This window comes from Dermacentor andersoni, chromosome 8, assembly GCF_023375885.2.
Source record: "Dermacentor andersoni chromosome 8, qqDerAnde1_hic_scaffold, whole genome shotgun sequence".
Classification (NCBI taxonomy): Eukaryota; Metazoa; Arthropoda; class Arachnida; order Ixodida; family Ixodidae; genus Dermacentor; species Dermacentor andersoni.
The window spans coordinates 152,430,445-152,450,252 of record NC_092821.1 but is presented as its reverse complement, the minus strand read 5'-3'; the positions used below and the strand labels follow the sequence as shown (position 1 = coordinate 152,450,252).

Below are 19,808 nucleotides of genomic sequence, written 5' to 3'. Positions count from 1 at the left end.
TCATTGGTATACCGCGCAGGTTTCAGCGCCGGTTGGTCCGACCCGTCCCCGTTTATATGCGCGCTGCAGATGGCTCGGGCTGCGTCAACCTACCACATGCAGTCTGGAAGGCTCAGTCCGACTCGATGCTCACTCAACGCGACCCGACGGTGTTTACATGAGCTCGACAGGTCGATTCCATCCCGACGAACCGACCCGGCCCGCTTCTGTTGGGTGCATGTATCTAGCGGTAGATGAGACTCAAAACTTGGTCGCTGCTGGCGAGGAGGTTGAGCGCTCGAAAAATAAGGGCGCGCAGGCTTTCGCTTGAATCAAGTTGAGTTGTTTGCGTGGTACGCGCGTGTGCCATTATCAAGGCTGTCTCTGACTCCTCCCCCACACTCGGGCTGCTGCTGTCTTGCGGAGGATCGAGACAGCATGTTGGGCCACAGACACGTGCGTCGTATGTAATAAATTTAATGCACATTCGTGTAGCGTTCATACAGACATAGATACATTTGCGTCATTGTGCTACAACTGTTGGGTGATCGCGCTACATTTGCATCGTTAGCATCGCAATTGCGTGAAATTGTACTGCGTTTGCGTTATTAGAGTTCCGTTCGCGCAACACTTCCCTTAAAATTTTTATTAATGAAAGCTTGAGTATTGCCCAAATTCGGGGAAGGACCGTTCAAGCGGAAAAGCTCATTGCGGTCTTTATTCAACGGGCGACGAACTGTGATGACGCGTCACACGACGTGCCTCTTCAGCGTGGCGCACATCCGAAGGTACGCCGATCGCGCGCGTATACAGCGTGCGCACACTGGCCTGTTTTTGCTGCTTCGTCGTTTCCGCCTTTCTCGCGTAGTGTGCGCTGAGCTCCCCAAAGTCGCACTTCCTCAGGTCGGTGATGAGCGTCGCTTCCTTGCGATTCATGCACTTCCGCCAGTCGCGGAAGAAATTCTCGTTGAACCTCTTGTGGGACGTGTAGTCGCGTTCGAGCATGCGCGCGTAGTAGCCGGCCACTTCCTCAGCCTTGGCGCTGAGTCTCACCGTGACACCTGCACGTGCACGGAATACACTTTTCTTTTTGGACATATTACAGCAAACGTCGTTATAACGGCGTTATCGGGACAGGAAAATTACTTAGTTGTAAACAGCATTTCGTTAAAAGCGGAGCGGCTATAAAATAGTCGTAGTAACGAAGATGGGCGTGCTGCAGCAGCACGGTAGCTCGTAAAAAAGTATATTGTAACAAAGTCACGCTCGCGGCAGTGAGGAAATTCTGGTGATGCCCGTGGACAGCTGTCTCGTCTGCTGGTTATCACGTGATGTGGTCAGTACCCCAACCCTGCGTTCGAGGCAAGTTCGAAGGGGCCCTTGTGCCCCGAAACGTCCATCCCGTCCACAACGAGGGCAGACGCAAAGCCAGAGCAGCAGCGATCCTCAGATCACGCAGCAAGACACCACAGCAAGCTTCGTTGATGCCGTAGAGTACAGCGATGGGAAGACCTTTGCCGTCGTCGTGGTCGACTCCAGCGGCAAGATTTCCAATAGCGCCTCAATTCGCACTTCAGACCCCGAAGTCGCCGAACAAGCCGCCATCGCCCTCGCCCTGCTAGACGGTCGTGGGTTCGAGATCTATAGCGATTCCAAAACGGCAGTTAGGGCTTTTCAGAAGGGTTACATCGCCGAGCAAGCTGCTCGTCTTCTTAGCGTATTGAGTCCGTATGCTCTCACGCATCATTCGATTCACTGGTTTCCCGCTCACAGCAGACTCATTGAAGTTCGGGGAAGAACCCTCAACCGACCCTATATATGGTCGGTTGAGGGTGCTCCCCCGAACTTCAATGAGTCTGCTTACGAGGCTGAGTGCGAGCTCGCCGACCGCTCTTCCTCTGTAAGGAGCGCCGATCGACTGCCCTCCATCCGGCCACAGGGACGCTCTCGCTACTCACAACGAGGTTATGAAATTCTTCTTCATGTCTAGAAGGGTCTTTCCACTCCCTCACCTCAAGTTGAATAGGGTGCAAGTCGTTTCTCTTGGACTATTACAGACCGGCACATATCCGTGTCTGGCTGCTCTATATTACCCGACGTATATCGCGACGACGCCTGCCCGTCCTGCGCGTAGACCTCCACTCTAGCACATATGCTCTGGAAGTGCGGGTCGAGATTCCCCAAGTTCAGGAAGGAGGAGTGGGACTCGCTTCTGCGTAGAGCCGCTTTGCCAAATCCTGGCTGTGCGGCGTGCCCGCGACCGGGCCACTGGGCTAGACCTGCCGGTTCCGACGTGGGACGGGTGCGCGACGATTTCGCGTCCCTCGCCGGACGTCCAATAAAGTTCACTCACTCACTCACTCACTCACTCACTCACTCACTCACTCACTCACTCACTCACTCACTCACTCACGTGATGCAGCTAGCGCCAAGAAGCTGCCGCTACGTACCTGCCGTATTAGGTTTAGTGGCTATATGAAGTTGCGCAGCTTCAAAAAGCAAAACACGTTAATGAACCCCAGGGGTCGAAATTAATTGGAGTCCTCTACTATACGGCGTGTCACTTGATCGCGCTTTTGGCACGTGAAACTCCATGAGTAGCAAACCGAGTGCAATGTCACTACACTTGAAGTAATTTCGTCTAAAATACATGTACTGTGGCCAGGACCATAAAGGTAGAATAAAGTGGCTTCGTTATAACGAGAGTTTACCGCATGGTGAAAAAAATACAAAGGTCAGTTATAGAAAAGCCTTGGTGGCTGCTCGAAAGACGACGGCGAGGACAACGACGACCACAAAACGACAACGACAGCAGGATGATAATCCAGAAGGGAAACCTGGGCGGGTTGTGAATGCTGAACATACGACAGAAACAGCAACGCGGACACACGAAGGCGCAACAAGAAGGAAGATTTCTGTGACGTGATTTGCAGCGCGAAGTACCGAAGCGGGGGAAGAAATAACGAAAGGTTATCGAAAGCATGACAAACACAGACTAACCCTTGTTATTTCTCTGTTTCGGTGTTTCGCGCTGCTAATCACGCCATTAACGTAGACCAACTAGCGCAGACGGCACGAAGGCGCACTGTGGCCGAATCTTGCAAGAAGAATGGGTGATGAGATGATGATGATGTCATTGACACAAGTCATGAAATTTGACTGAAACGCCCCTAACAGCTGGCGTACGTTAAAGGGCCCCTGAAACGGTTCGGACAAATTTTGTAGACGCGTAGGGTACAACTTAAGTAGAAGATTCGCACCACAATTTAGGTGAAGCGTTACGTATTAATGGAGCTACAAGCGATTAGAAGTTACCCTCCTCCCTAGTCATGCTTTTCCTCCTCAACTCGTTCGTCGAGCCATCGGGGCTAAGCTCCGCCTTCACTGGTTTCGCGTCACGATGCGACGTCACATCGTCGCTTCTGGTTGTTTTGGAGCCCACCCCGCCCGCGTGAAACCTCTCCGCTAGCCGCTTGGCCGTCGACCCCAAGCGAGAGCTATCGAAGCAGCGTGCGTTGCGAGCATTCTGTCGTAGCGCCGAACGTGTCTGGTATTCCGGTAACCACAGGCAAGCTGGTCATTTCGGCAAATGAATGGAGGCATAAACTCAAGCTGATGAAGGAACTTTAGCGTAGACGTACGTGCGGCCTGATCGGCCTGCACGGTCCAGCCACTTGTTGGCGCAGCGCTTAACCAGACAAACAAAGCGCTAATATTGCTCTAACCAAGTGTAAAACATTTTAAACATTTATAAAAACAAAGTGTTGATGATTACACTCCTGCGAAAAATGCACACCAGCAGCAAAGAAGAATACACTTCGTTACTGCTACTGTGTATGGTTGAGCTCTGTGCCACCAGGTGGCTGCACCGTGCAGACCATTCGCATTTGCGATTCTGCTCATCCCATGGCTCATCCCGTTACGGCACAGTCAAGCGGCCAGACCCTGTCCCCTTGCGCTTGCGTTTACCCTAATACCGGACTCGCGAAACGCTATTGCGTTAGTAATCTTCCGGTGTAAAGTGACGGCCACAAACGCGCAAACCCCGGCGCCGATCGGATAGCGGCAGTCCGATGCGCAGCAGCCAGTTCGCTCGTATGCTGCCTTGCAGAGGGACACGATGTCGCAGCTTGACATATTGCCTGTCGCTACGTTTGCAGTCCACAAAGCAACAAAGTCGAATCATAGTGCTCGTGAAAAGACTGAGACCGACTCTGACGGCGGAGCTCTCGTCAAAATGGAGTACGTTGTAACACAAGCAGACGACACTTGCTGTGTGCCGGAAGTGCTTAATTGTATTGAAAAATTGTTCTTGTGCATTCTCTTTATGTTACTTTCTGTTTATAAAAACAAATGAACTAACATTCCAACTATTACGAAGATCATTTGTTTACCATAATGTTGGAAAAATTATTGATCACGCGCCCTGGTCAGCCAATCGGATAGCTCGCCCCACTGACGTCATATGGGTGATTTTCGTCATATGGGTAGGGGCGGCTTAAAATTCCGCCGAGCAGCGTGCTCCGATCGGCAGCGATGTGCATTTTTAAAACCTTATAATAAATTACACGCTTTACGCGGAGCACTTAGATGTGTCAATTAATGATCAGAAGGACCTACTCTAACGACTCAGTACCTTTGTAGAAAATCGTCAAAATCGTTTCAGGGTCCCTTTAATGCCACGAGAACTTAACGCCAAAGAGCGCTCACCCTCGTAGTAGAAATGCACGTGGCGCGGTAATCGCTCGTATGGGGGCGCGAACAGCGGTCCCCTGTGCTCCAGCGTGTGCCACTTCTTGCGCCTCTTGGCATCGTTGCCGCCAGGCTCTTCGTCTTCCCACCTGGATCGAGTAGTGAGCACCAAATCATTGTGCTGGCAAAACGTGTGCGAGTCAGAACTGCGCACTAAGAACGTCTCAAGGGGTCCTCTGGCCACAAAGTATCCGTTTTACAATAGCGCGTGGCACTTGCTGCCCGTTTTGTCGCTGACCGCATAACGAGTTATGCGAGCACACACGTTCTTTAGTAAGACTAGAAAATGCAGTACGAGTTCTCAAATGAATTCGACCGAGCGTTCCCGGTCACCACGCAGGATGGAGTGATTATCAGTAGCACGTCTACTACGCTATTTCTTGTCCCCTAGTATAGGGCCACTGTGGATGTACCACACGACATTTGGGCGAGGAACATTCTGGACGCCTTTCCAGTCAGGCAATAGGGCTGTGTTCTCGGAAATCACTTGAATCACAAAGATGTGTTCAGTTTGCATCAGGTGATTCTAGCTTCCCGCCACCCTGTCTCTTAGCAGTTAAACCTCACACGTAGATGAAAAGAAACAGTGGTAACAAATGCCCATCCAATTAATCAATCAAACGAAAGTTTTAGAATAGGGGTCCCAAACTTTTGGGGCCCCAAGGAAATAGCGTCGAAGCCACTGCGCATGCGTGAGACGCCAACTGCGTTTGGGTTTTGCGTCGGGCACGCTATGGGCGTCTTGCGCTGGAGTTTGAGGTATAGTAGCGGCGCCTAGTGGCGGCGCGGGAAACGACATCTGGGTCGTACCAGCTTGGGTCGCATTGAGCCCTGGCTGTGGCGAAGCACGTTTCTAGGCCGAGTTTTGCGTCGATTCGCACTTTTTTCTGCCCTGTTGGAAGTGCGAAAAGGCTCATCACTTCTCACAGACCACGCTGCGAGCCGGTCGCAGCCTATAGTTAAGCGAAAACGGACTCTCCGTGTGCCGTGGGACGTAATGCTGGAAGCAGAAGGAATCGGCAACGCCGATCCGGAGGGACCTAGCTCAGTATTGAAAAAGCGTCACCGTCGATACTGCTGCGTCGTGGGCTGCCATGAAAAAGAAGGCCTGAATCCCAACATCCGATTCTATCGTTTCCCTTCAAGGCCTCACGAAGCGGAGCGTCGGGCGCGCTGTATAACTGCAGTTCGTCGCGCTGGGTAAGCGAAACTTCGCGCCATGCTGACTGCTTCACCTGTCTTGAAGCTTGCTTGATTATAGATCTGCGTTCTAAAATTCGGTCTTTTGCACCTACAGTCCCGACGACAGACCGACATAGCAGCAGGCATGGCTGGTGATTCACGATTCGAAACCCGGCCACAGCGACAATTCGACCAGTGCGAAGTGGTGAAGTGCCCAGTGTGTGCAAATGACCACAAATGGCCGGGCTGATTCGGTGAATTCACTACCCCACTACGAGCAGCGCAGGTTAGAGAGTTAAATGTGCTCATACTTGACCTCAATTAAGCCAGCATGTTGAGGCAGCGCAGCAAGATAGTATTGATTACAGCAGATCGATTTTCGAGCGTTATCATTAAAAGCTACATCAATCGAGCAGCGCACGAGCTCGCACTGCAGCGCGATTCGCGCGTACGTGCGAGCTCATATGCATTGCATCAGTTATTACCAGTTACTAAAAGGGACAGATGGCCGCTACTACAACGCAGGCATAACTACTTGTTTAGCGGCATGCAGTCAACAAAGATTGCAGGAGACCCGCCGTTTCGCGGCATGTCGAAAGACCGCTGCCGTCGCGGCGCGTACCGTCGTGTGCTCGAGCAGTTCCGTACACATGATGTCTGCTTATCGCTGCTGTGGATTCATTTATAGCAAGCATTTCGTCGCGTTTGTGCGCCTGAATCTAGCAGCGTGCAAACCTTACCTGAAGTTCCACTTCGTACGCGACTCGCTTCACTTGCGATTGACACCGTGCTAAAACTTCGCCGCTTAATTCTTGAACGGCATACACGTATTCGGCACTGCATAATTTCTTGCCTTTACGCAGCGTGCCACTCCTGAAAAAATCTTCGGCGCCCGATATTCGCTGCAGGCCGTGACAACACAACCGAAAGTGGCGGGTCCATATTGTAAACGTGCTTTCCGAAGCAGACGACCGAGCTTGGTACGACCCATTTTAGCACAGAGGGCGCTTTTTCGCACCTTTTTCGCAGCGCCCCCTGGGCAATGCAAGAGCCCCATTTCACTGATTTAGCGGGAGCCCCAAATGCTGCCCCAAAAGCTTTGCGTCAACAAACATGGCGGCACCCATTGAAGAGACTGCTCTAACCTAGCACCAAACTGGGCTCGATTCGCGGTAACACGTGAAGTTCGCAAGCTAGGAGAAGTGACTGCGGTTATCACTCTCTCTCATCTAGCGCGTGTTCTGGAGATTGATTCAATAGACGCATGCTTCCGAATTCGATTGTCGATTTCATGGCTCGTAGGCCTAACACGGCTTAACTTGGCTGGTGAAGGCACGTAAAGTTCGTTACTCAAAACTAAGTGCGACTCATTGCTTGCTGCGAATAGAATAACCTCTAAATTGCAATTAAACGCGAAAACACGAATGCCAAAATTACTCTTCTTATCATGAAATGGTATATTTTATTTAATTATTTATATAGCCTTTCTTTGACGCCGTAGTGGCGCTGCAAGCGGAAGACGCTATCTGCAAACGCAAAGCCCTATTCTAAAACCCTTCACTCCTGCGTGCCCCAACGCTTACTTCTGCAAATATATTTGGGGCCCATATTCTATTTCAATCAATCAATCAATCAATCAATCAATCAATCAATCAATCAATCAATCAATCAATCAATCAATCAATCAATCACGCTTTCGCTTACGGTGTCTTAATTCCGCTGAATTAGCCGCATTTTTCTCTAAGGACACGAATGATCAACTATCGTTTCCGAATTTTTCTACTACATAGGTTACTAAAGCTGTAATTTCTCCAGATGCGAAAATGCGGCTCCAGAAAACCATACCATCTCCACAGTGCCGCGTCGTCTTCCACCTTCTCCGTTTCTAGCTCTCTTGTCGTAGCCTTTTGGGCCTCTCGGGCCGACTTTGACTTCAGCCTATGACATGTTTCCCTTGACGGCCGCCGATACCTTCAGTGCCTGAAATATGCGGCAGTTTATTAAAAACTGCGAAGCGAGGACACCCGCAGCTATAGCGTATAATCTAATGCGCAACGCAATACTTGAAGAGTGTCGTGAACAGTCGCCAGCTGCGACGGTAAAGCTCGGGAGACGCAATCACGCAAACAAGCGCGCTCTCGGCGGACCAACGCGAGGACGAGCGGCACGAGCGGCGATCACTCGCAGAAGCACGCGGGCCTCGGTGCGATCGTGCTGGAATAACACGAGCTCGCAGGGAGCGAGTCAACAGGCGGGGCTAATGAATCCACGACGCAAAACAATATCTACATGCAGCTAAATGTTGATCTTTTAAAGGGACACTACGTAAACAACAACACTAAGTTTGTTAATCTGCTGCTGCTGTTCCTAAGACTTAACGTGCTTTTCTGAAGCAATAAAATGGGTGGTTGTCAAAAAAAAAAAATTAAGGGCTGAATTTTCCGTTTCTAATCGTGCGCTTCACTGGTGCGTTAGTATAACATCACGAGTTTTAATATAAGTTGTGTTCACGTGTTCTTCGGAAAAAGTCATTCTTCGGAAAAAAAGTTATCAAGACTAAGCCAAATGCAATGTAATCATTGTTTATCAATAAACTATGTACAGACACTAGCAGACGCTGTCCGCCTTCTATGACGTCAGCAGGAACTTCAAGGCCATGTTACGTTCTTGCCTGTTGCATGCGTTGACGATAAGACTGGCGCTTCTATAGCATTCCAGAAGAACAGTTGGCACCCGCCGCGTTTGCTTGGTTCAATTATGGGGCTTTACGCGCCAAAACCACTTTCGGATTATGAGGCACGCCGTAGTGGAGGACTCCGGAAATTTCAACCACCTGGGGTTCTTTAACGTGCACCTAAATCTAAGTACACGGGTGTTTTCGCATTTCGCCCCCATCGAAACGCGGCCGCCGTGGCCGGGATTCGATCCCGCGACCTCGTGCTCAGCAGCCTAACACCATAGCCGCTGAGCAACCACGGCGGGTACGTTTGCTTGGTGGCTGTGGTGTTGGGCTGCCAAGCACGAGGTCGCGAGATCGAATCCCGGCCATGGCGGCCGCATTTCGTTGGGGGTGAAAACACCCGAGTACTTAGATTTATATGCACGTTGAAGAACCCTGTGTGGTCAAAATTAACCCGGAGTCCCCTACTACGGCGTGCTTCATAATCAGTTCGTAGTTTTGGCACGTAAAACCACATAATTTAATTATTTCAGCTTATTTCTTCTTATCCACAATGGCAAAGCCTTTAGCGCAATTCAGAAAAGACGGGGACGGACAGAGACACAGGACAGCGCTGTCCTGTCTTTCTTGAATTGCGCTAAAGGCTTTGCCATTATGAGTAAACCGTACCAACTAGCCCAAGAATCAGCCTTGTTGTTCTTCTTACCGTCGCTAAACACAAATATCATTCATCAATACAGTACAGTAATTCATCAATACAGTGTCAATACAGTACTATATCCCTTAACTACATCCCCCCTGCCTACAAGATTAACAACTGCACTATATCTACTACCGACTCCTTCAAGTACTTAGGAATTCACCTATCCAAAGGTGAGTCTTGGACAAATCATGTAAGCCACATAATTAATTCAGCTAACATAATTCTTGGTTATCTTCGCCGTAATCTCTTCATGGCACAAACACCCGTGAAATCAGTTGCCTATAAAACGCTTGTGCGACCAAAACTTGAATATACATGTGCTATCTTTGACCCTTACCAAACTAATCCACTAAAGCCCTTGAAAGCGTTCAAAACCGTGCTGCTAGATTTATTCTTTCAGATTACTCGTATCACACTAGCGTTTCATCACTAAAATCTAAACTAGACCTATCGCCTCTTGCCTCTCGTCGTCGCATCTCTCGCCTATGCCTATATCACAGGTTTTTTTTATTCCCTACCTCGTGACAGCCAGCTGGTCCAGCTGACTCATCGTGTTCGTTGAACAGGCCATCCGAACTCGGTAATCCCACCACAAGCCCGCACCACTACCTTCCTGCAGTCATTTTTCGTCCGAACTGCCCGAGACTGGAATGGCCTTCCCAGACAAACTGCACTCATCCGCGATACAGCGCGCTTTAGATCTGCCATTGAGTGTTCCGACTTATCTTTCTAATTTCAACATCATCAATCCCGCCTTTTACGTGTCCACCCCCCATTTAATGTCCTATTTTGGACCATTGAGGTATTAATAAATAAATAAATATATAGCTCCTAACCATATACTAATTTTTTAGCCCTCTTATCCAATTATGTTTGTACATGTTTGGTCACTGGCTGCCGGGGGCGACTATTTATCCACGCCCATGCGTTTTGGTGACAGAAGTAACGAAAAACAGGAGGTAAAAAAAAAGAAATATAAACTCTGTAAACACGCATGCATTGATGAAAAAATAAAACGCACACTCACTACCAACTGAGATAGACGACGAAAATGTTTGTTGCCTTGTTTATTTAATATTTAATCTTTGGTTTCCACGGGGTTCGCGCATTGCACGATATGCTTTGTTAGCCAAAAAAGCGTTGTGTGTCTGAAACCTTGAGCAATGCTACGCAGACTGGTACACTCGCGCATCCGCGGGGGCGCAGTACACGCCTCTCTACGCTCTTCTATAGCAAAGCATTCAGTGCCACTGTGCCCTCCCACTTGGAGCGCAGAGTAAATCAAAAGAGACGTTAACGATGTAGTATTAAATCATAATCTATAGATTAATAGATTACGTTTATGTAACCTTGAATACTTCAGCTTTAATGTGAGTGGATGCTTAGGCAGTCCGAAAAATACGCTGTGGCGAACCCTTACAGAAATAATAGATGCTATTCAATTGCATAGCAACGAAGAAAAAAGGATATTGTCCCGACATCAAGCTTCACATGAGCCATGTTTTGGGGTAACAACAGCATACGTCAACTCTCACCGAGCTCTCTCCGGCTGTGCACTGGCACTTGATCGGCCAGTATGCGTGGGGTGTCGATGGTGTTCTGAATCATTGAGGCGAATACCCACAAGTGGCCACTAATAGGGCTGAGAAGGAGAGGCGAGGGGAAGGAGCAGGACATTATATATATATATAGCGAGAAGAAAGGGGGTTAACCGAGGAGCCCGATTTTTATTAATCATAAGAAGCCAACAAACAAAGATGTCAAGGACAACACAGGGGAAATTACTTGTACTTACGAATTGAAATAAAGAAATTATAAATTAATGGAGTTGAAAGTGGATGAAAAAACAACTGATGCTCTTACCAATTGGGCTAGCGCGGCGCCATTACCCCATCCACTTTCCGGGGTAATGTTTCACTACCACAACTAACCCTGGGTTAGTTCCGGTAGCGCCACCACTGACAAACCTTGTGAGATGATGTGGAACATCCTTTCCTCCGCAGGCGTCGCGAGTACGCGATCTTTCTTTAGTTCTAGTAAAAAAAAAAAAAAAAAAAAGAAAGAAAGAAAGAAAGAAACCTTATATAGCCCAGAAAGCGAATGGGAAAACGGCGCACGCGTAATGCGAAGAGTGAGTGAGTGAGTGAGTGAGTGAATAAACTTTATTGTAGGTCCGGCGAGGACGCGAACTCGTCGCGCACCCGGCTAGTCCCACGTCGGGACCGGCAAGTCTAGCCCACCGGCCCGGTCGCGGGCACGCCGGACGGCCAGGATTTGCTTTTCTAGAGCGGGGCTACGCAAAAGCGAGTCCCACTCCTCCTTGATGAACTTGGGGTATGTCGACCCGCACTCCCAGAGCATGTGAGGTAGAGTGGAGGTCTGGCCGCAGGACGGGCAGGCGTCGTCGCGATACACGTCGGGGTAAGCCTCGTGGAGAGCGGACAGACACGGATATGTGCTGGTCTGTAGGAGCCTAAGCGAAACGGCTTGCGCCCTATTCAACTTGGGGTGAGGGGGTGGAAAGACCCTTCTGGACATGTAGAAATATTTAATAATCTCGTTGTGAGTAGCGGGAGCGTCCCTGTGACCGTAGAGAGGAGGGGAGTCAGTGCTCCTTATAGAGGAAGCGCGGTCGGTGAGGTCACGCGCAGCCTCGTGGGCAGACTCAATGCGAAGACGTAGGATCGTTCCTTACCTACGGACAGTTGTTTTTTAATCCGTAATACTTCGCGCGCTGGTATATGTGTTCACACCGCTCAGACGGTGTTTATAATTGGATATGACATGCATTTATGCCTTAGGAATAGATGCATTTCTTTCTCTTCCTTACTTCATTTAATTTTATTTTTTTCAGTGCCACTCGGTGATTGCGCGTGCATTGCAGCCGCAGAGTCGGCTTTCATTCTACGATGTTGTTGCACTGTTCCCTTCGGAGAATCAACATTTTTCTAGTTCTTCAAGCAGCATGTATCTCTCGTGTGTATTTTTGCGCATATAGTTTTTCATCAGTAGGACTTGCGTAACGCAGACGGAAAAACATATGTAAACTTCCTGCTTGCCGCTTCAAACAAATAAAGCGTGATAAAATAAAACAAATAAAATTCGTTGAATAAAGACACAAACACATAACCTCGTTGTTTGCTTCGTCTTTTTTTATTTTTCTACTGTTTTCTAGTTCTTTTAAAATGTTAACTTTCTTCTTTTTTTGATTTTTTTGCTTTATACATAGACGGCTATATATATTTTTTCATTCAACACGGCTCTTGCCCACGGACATATTTTTAATCAGAACCGTGCCATATACAGCTTCGCTGTAAAAAAAAAAAAAAAAAAAAAAAAAAAAAAAAAAAAAAAAAAAAAAAAAAAAAATGGTTTTCTTGCCTGAATCAAGTTTGCAGATTTACAGGCTGCCCCAAAACGGGGCGTTTATATTGGATAGCAGCTAGGAACTTGTTCAGCAGAACCGATCAGCACCCGCGCCTTAATTCTCTCAGGAGCGGGTGCGCCTCTGCGTAGCGGCCACTATTCTCCAGCAGCGCACTCATTCGAAATAAGAGTCCTCACCAATTGCCTCACCTTGAAGTCTTCAAAAGTGCTGTTATGCGTCGCATTCGAACACGAACGGCTAATCGATCATTTTTAATAGCGAATTCCGAAGCCGAATACGATCTGAATAGCAAATCCCATTAGCTCGTTAATGCTGCACACGACGCGCACACGGAACCAACCTTTAAGGCTCTAAATATATTACCAGTGAATGAACTTTACCCTGTAATATTAAATAAACGCTATAAATTGGTATTGAAAAATAGCAACTCATTTCTTACTGAATTGTCCGGATTATGCCAGCTTGAACATGTCCGTACATTGAGGATGCGTGAACTTTGGAAGGTGCCTAGAACACGTACAAAATACGGCACTCAGATGATAAAATATCAGACATCTGCGCTGCTTAATAATCCAGAGTTCCAACTATAACACAATGCCACGCCTATTTGTCTTATTTGCTTCGCTGTGATGCTACTATTTTCTCAGTGTTTTCCTTTCGCAATACGATGTGTAATTTCATGCGGTATTCATCTACTCATGTGAACCTGTTTGTGTCTACAAGCGTTTTTTTACACAATGATTTGTTATTATGTTTTTTACTAGTATTTATGACAGCATCAACTGATTTAAGGGCGTACAATTAATACACCTGACTTCTGTACACTGTTCGGTTTATTTCTGTTGACGTGCTGTATTTTTCATGCGCCTTGTTTGCCAGTACTCGAGGGTGCAGACGTTGTGAAGCCTGATAGATGGCTTTTTGTCTGTACGCACCAAGTGTCTTTGATACTGAAGTGATTGATTGATTGGTTGATTGATATTAGACTATATGTTTTTACTTCATTTCGCCTGCTGGCACGTTGAAGGAGATCGCCAGACAAGCCACAGAGGTTGCATTGGTAAAGACTTCCTGGTGTCCCCGATTCAGTCAGAGTACTTAGGCAATGTTTTTTCCCTAACACTGTTGTTCGCATTACCGTCCAATAATCGCCTTAATTCCTTTTCTCGGCAAGTCGATTGGTTGCCTGGTTGGTCATTTGTGCCTGATTGGTGCCTGATTGGTCGACTGCATCCCCCGCGCTTCACGCAGCTTGTGATATCCCCTTTCGACCGCCCACAAAAGAAAGGAAAGAAGCCACTGCACTCAAAATTCTGTTTTGACAGGAACAGCAAGATTCAGATAATGGTGGCACTGTTCCGATTCGAAGGGCTTCAAAAAAGGGTCACATTTTAGTAGGGGGGGGGGGGGGTAATAGGAAGACAAACGAGAGAATGTGACCAGCAAGCGAAAAGGAGGTTGGTCTCTTAGGTTTTCCTGCAGGTTTTCCTACATGTTTTCCCGACAAATTCGAAGCACTGTTAACAAAGAACTCACCAGCCATCTGGAGAGAAGGAACTGGCGATGAAGTGAATCACGCGTCTGCTTGGTCTAGAGTGCGAACTCTAATCAATGAGACGCATGATCGCCATATCGTCAATTCCTATTACCGGGGGCGACTGGTGAGCGCAAAGCCACCGTCGCGAACATAAGGCTCCAATACGAGAAAATTCAGCATGGAGATAGGAGGAAGACGAAAGACACTGTATGACTGGTGTAAAGAGCATGAAGATCTCCAGATCGCAATGAAAAACAGTGAAGGCAGCCGCGCGTTATAGTGTGCAAATATTGCAACACCGAAATGGTCACCTATCCACCGAAGAAGCCCTACGACCGAATTCGTGAGCATCTAACTTCATCTAGTCATAAGAAGTTCAAGATGTCGACCCAGGAAGCTGAGAAATTGGCGGGAACATCTCAGCAGACGCTCTTTGATATGTCCTGTAGACAACGTGCGAAAGGAACTGAAGCGGACGGCGTAATCCATGACTTCGTTCGTGCCCTAGCGTACAGTGGAATCAGCATGCACCAGGCGGACGGACCTCTGGGGGACTTGGTACGCAGATACTGCAAGACCGCGATGACCATGCCATCAGGACAAGTCTTCGGCTGAAATACCCGAAAGAAGCTTTCGACAAGGACGTGGTGAAAATCCGCGATGATATGCAAGATGTGAAAGCGAGTGTCATCGTCGACGAATCCTCAGACATCACTGCAGTGCCTACCATCAACACTCTCCTGTGCTACGATAACAAAAAAAAAAAAAAAAAGCGTGAAGAAGCAGGTTGTTTGTTTCGGTCGACGTCGACAGAGTAAATGCTTCGAACAGCTATACGGTAACCAGCGTAGTCAGCAAGGTTCTCCTCACTAGGCAAGACGTGGAAAGGTGTAGTGGCGTTATCCACAGACTCAGCGGAGTACATGCGAAAAATGAAAATGAAATCTGTCAAGCTGATGGGATCCATATCTTGCATGTGAAAGATTTAGCACACCAGATTCATGTGAGTGTTGACCATTCCATTTCTTTACCATGCATGTCAACAGTTCGATCCGTAGTGATCAAGTTAGGAGCGTTATTTAAGCACACTAGCAAGCTCTACGAAAAGTACACCGAAAAGTGTGCTTCTAATGGCCTCTTTGGACCTGGTGTTAAGGAGCCACCTTCTGTTGTCCCTAATAGATGGCAAAGCTTCTACAAAGCGCTTATGCTTGTCATACAGAAGTGTGGAGCTCGTTAACGGAACTTGCTGAAAGCTCGCATGATAGCAGCAAAGTGGAATCTTTTCGAATGATCCTTTCTAAAAAAGTTGTTTATGCGAAGGCAATCCTGATGACAAGCACACTCGGCCCCCTTTTAGAAGCCCAGAAAACGCTTGAAAGCGGAAAACTCGTGATGCCCAGCTTTGATCACCTGGTAAACGTCAAGCTGCAGCAGACTGTCAGCGAGCTTTCAACGATGATCGGTAAAACGATCAGGCCAGAGCGGTTTTCTCTATGTTACCCAAGGGCAGCGCCACATTAGTAAAAAACATGTTGTGAAGAGTTCTACATGAAACTCGCCACAAAATGGCACAGCACTGTTGAACAGAATGTCTCAGACAAAGATGAAAAACCAGCTAATTTTGTGGAATTTGGGAGCCGTCCTGGATACTTTTCAGAAGCGCCTGTTGGGGCAGTCATTTGATGGCTACCGACATCTGTTCATGTCCGTAACCGGCGATGTAGATTCACTTCACGACGAGTTCAACCAGTGCTTGTTGGAAGCAAGCCCCACAAACACAGCTGTCGAACTCATTGGGTATTGGCATGACTCTATTGCTCGCTACCCCAGGCTGGCAAATGCTGCATTGACATTGTTGTGCCCAGCTAATGGAAGCTGTGATGTCGAGAGAACTTTCTCCCAGCTGAGATACGTTCAGCGACCGGACAGGTCTCGAATGGAGACCGACATGTTGCGCAAGCAGATGATAATGTATGTAAACAACGGTGTGTAAAAAATCGATGACCAGCTCTTCGTGAATGAAATGTTTCATTTCTTATACGTTATCAATGCTCTTTACTGTCATCATTACTGATTCATTTCCAAACAGACGCTAAATTTCGGAGAGTATTTGCTAGAAAACCCTGAAAGAAACAGACACACAGAGACAGCGCTGTCTTTGCGTGTCTTTCTGCGTCCTTGTTCACTCGCGCTTGCCTATTCTGTTATGGATTCAGACCAACTAGCCCGTCAACGTGTTTTAACTAAATTAACCAGCACGGTGTCAAGCGCGCACAAGTAAACACGAACACGTCTCGCTCGATGAGAGCGGAAACTAGCTGTCTGTGAAAACGCTGGAGTTAGGAAACGCGACAGCAGCCGCGAGCCAATTGACCTCGGTGCATCTGTTGCTTCAACGCGAACGAAACATCGAAGGCACAGTGCATACGAAGCTACCGGCACTACGCGCACTCTGCAAACATCGCATATTGCTTTGAAGATGAGGCCCGCGCGGGCGTGCACTTTGGCCACGTCGCAGATTGCTTTCAAGACACAAGAGCGCCGGCAACGCGTCATTACGGCGTCCGCGATTCGCGTGGCAACGCTAAGTAGACGCCACAGTTGTCCCCACCAGAGTCCTTCCATGTTTTTGTCCCCACTCTGTACGGAGGAGCGGGCAAGAAGGACTTCGAGACACCCTGGCAGCCGCTGGAGAAGAACGCCCCTCCTCCCTCGCCTTACCCCCCTTGCCTCGCGCGCTACAAGAGAGAGCACGCATCCGGGCATCACACGCTTTCTCTCACACGGAAACTCACGGCGACGTCGACGGCAGAACTGCGCCTGCAGTGTCTACACAATTGCCATCGCAACAAAATAATGCGAAGGCGCTGCGAGAAAACTGGATTGGGGCGGAGACGCGCTTCGTAATTTCGCTGCGGGTACTGAGACCGATTGCGCGCTTATGTTCTTATAACTTGTGTTTTATTTATGCATGTGCTTTATTTCAACTGCAAATGTTTATTGACAGCTTTTTGCTACGTATACATACTTGAGGCTATTAGAGTTGTCGGACGATCTCGCCGCTGCCACCATTTGAAGGAGTTGAAGGTCGTAGAGAGGAACTCGGTGAACAGGATTTAGTTACAGGATTTACATTTAAAACAAGACATACATCGACAGTCTAGCGTGACTCCCATATGGAGCCCGCAAGACGACGCATACTGCAAACAGCTTACGAGCACACAGCTCACGAGTACATTTCTCGCACGACAACGAGCACACAGCTCACTAGTACATCTCGAGCATGACAACGAGCACGCAGCTCACTAGTACATTTCTAGCAACGACAACGAGCACACTCTAGCAGCCGACAATCGCTGCTTATAAGCTCTCCCCCCCCCCCCCCCCCCCCCTTGATTCCAAGCGAACGGAAACGTTCGTCCAGTCATCGTTCGACGTCACCGTTCGACGTCACCGTAGATGACCCGCCCTTTTGGAGGAGGGCTCACAAACACGTGTTGCACAGGTTTCAGTGCCGCACACACACACAGGTGTAAAGGTCCGGAGCCGACGTCAGAGGGGCTTCGTAGAACTCTGCTTCGTCCCGAGTGGCGCGGCAGGGTTCCACATTCCTGAGCTGACCCCGCGCCACGTGGCTGCCGGTTATTCGCAGTTCTCTGAAGTGCGGCCCGTATGGTTGGATTGGAACACGTGCAGCGGGCTGAAAGCTGGCACGTTGTCACCCCGTACGGCCATTCGTAACAAGGCATGGGTTATACAACATGATGCCTTCAATTTTGCTGTCGTTGTCCAGTGCTAGCGAGCGCGCGTTCGTTGCGCGGACGCTGGCGTACGCCTAGTTTTCCACGCAGAAAGTCTGTGCAGTAAAATTTGTTTATGGTTTTACTTGCTTTGGTGCGCCCTCGACTCTTGTCGGCCGGTACCAATTGTAGATTTAGCCGGGTGAACTGCTATTTCTACCATTGTTTTCTAAAGGCAACACCTAAATTTTGCTACAGGAGCCGCCTATTTGAAACATGAAGCGCGCTTCTTGTTCGTGGAATGTTGATCAGGGACAATGGTTAAAAAGAAACAGTGATAGTGAAATAAACCAGGTTTATTAACTGCGTGGTGCGAATAGATGCAGGTGACCAATGCACTTCTAGGTAAATCTAAGGATACATAGACATATATATCCACGAAATATGTGTAAAAGAAAAATTATCAAACATTCAAAATGCACTGATTGAAAAAGTGAAAACACCCGACCGGAATACGCGTGTATCTTTTAAAAACTGGAGTAGCCCTAGGTGAACCAATCGACTTTCCGAAAAAAGGAATCAAGGCAATTATTGGACCTTAATATGAACAAGAGTGTTAGGGAAAAGATATTGCCTTGTACTCAGACTGAATCGGGGAGACCGAGAAGTCTTTATACCAATGTAATCTCCGTCGCTTGTCTGGCGATCTGCTTCAACGTGCCCGCAGGCGAAATGCAGTAGAAACATAGTCTAATCGAATGGTATTTGCTATTCAGATTTTATTCGACTTCAGAATTCACTATTAAACATTATCGAACAGCTGTTTCCGTTTGAATGTAACGCATACTGGCACTTTCGAAGTCTCGAAGATGAGGGGCCGATGCAAGTGGGGACTTTTATTCCGAATGGTTCTGCTGTCGGAGAGTCGTGGCTGTTGCGCGGAGGCGCACCCGTTCCTGAGAGAATTAACGCGCTAATCGGTTCTGCTGAACAAGTCTCTAGATGTCATTCAATATAAACGCCCCGTTTTAGGGCAGCCTGTAAATCTTCAAACTTGATTCAGGCAAGGAAAACTTTTTCTCACCATGTCTGCAACCCAATAAAACTGGGTTCCACATTTGTCTTCAACGAACGCAGCAGATTTACAAATATCTCTACGTGTATGTGAGGCATATATGCCGTCCCTTTAATTACTTCACTGTTGTCCTTATGGTGCACCGGATAACAGAAATCAGCCGCTTTTAATACAGAAGCTGCTTAGTTGTGCGAACGTACATTTGGTAACGGTATTACGTTTACGTATGAAATATAAGATAAGAGCAACATGTTTTTCTCAGAAATCAGACTCGAGAATAATTTCTTTTCGTTTACACCCGTAGAAAGAAGCCGAAGGACGCATGCTACCTTTCTTTTTGTTTTGTTTTTGTTCTTTAAACAAAATTCTTGCGTTTTACGTCTGGCAATATGGTTATAGGGCACCTTTAATTATTGAGGGACTTTAGGCACCTTGTTCAGTTACTGCCACCTGGGATTCTTTAACGTGCACCTTTACAGAAGCACACGAGCGTTTTTCTGTTTCGTCCACATCGAATTCCGCGACTTGGTTTGAACCCGTGAGCTCGAGTTTAGCAGGGCAACACCATATCCACTATGTACCCACTTATTAGGCTACCACGCTGCCTTTCTTCTTTTTGGTTGTTGTTAAGCATGGATTGGACAAAAAATTTTACACGGCCTACGGGCCAAATAGTAGAATATATAATGGCTGCCTAAAACTGCTTTCGGCGCCGGAAGCCCGACCCCAATAAAAAAAAAAAAAAAAAAAAAAAACGTACAAATTTATC

At 47.9% G+C, this 19,808-nt stretch overlaps 2 protein-coding genes across 2 annotated transcripts in view; both read right to left on the bottom strand.

Moving 5' to 3' along the window:
• LOC126525984 (DNA topoisomerase 1-like) overlaps positions 1 to 9,846 on the bottom strand; it is a 31,366-nt gene extending 21,520 nt beyond the window's left edge. The window contains exons 1-4 of the mRNA XM_055067938.1: positions 9,815 to 9,846; positions 7,759 to 7,884; positions 4,690 to 4,820; positions 802 to 1,040 (exon numbers count right to left, since the gene is read on the bottom strand). Coding sequence (XP_054923913.1) covers positions 802 to 1,040; positions 4,690 to 4,820; positions 7,759 to 7,884; positions 9,815 to 9,846 — 528 coding nt within the window. The remainder of the gene's footprint in view (positions 1 to 801; positions 1,041 to 4,689; positions 4,821 to 7,758; positions 7,885 to 9,814) is intronic.
• The window catches only part of LOC126525490 (protein argonaute-2-like), a 93,496-nt gene continuing 81,489 nt past the window's right edge, over positions 7,802 to 19,808 (bottom strand). The window contains exon 8 of the transcript XR_011896187.1: positions 7,802 to 7,893. The gene's annotated coding sequence lies outside the window, so the exon portion shown is untranslated. The remainder of the gene's footprint in view (positions 7,894 to 19,808) is intronic.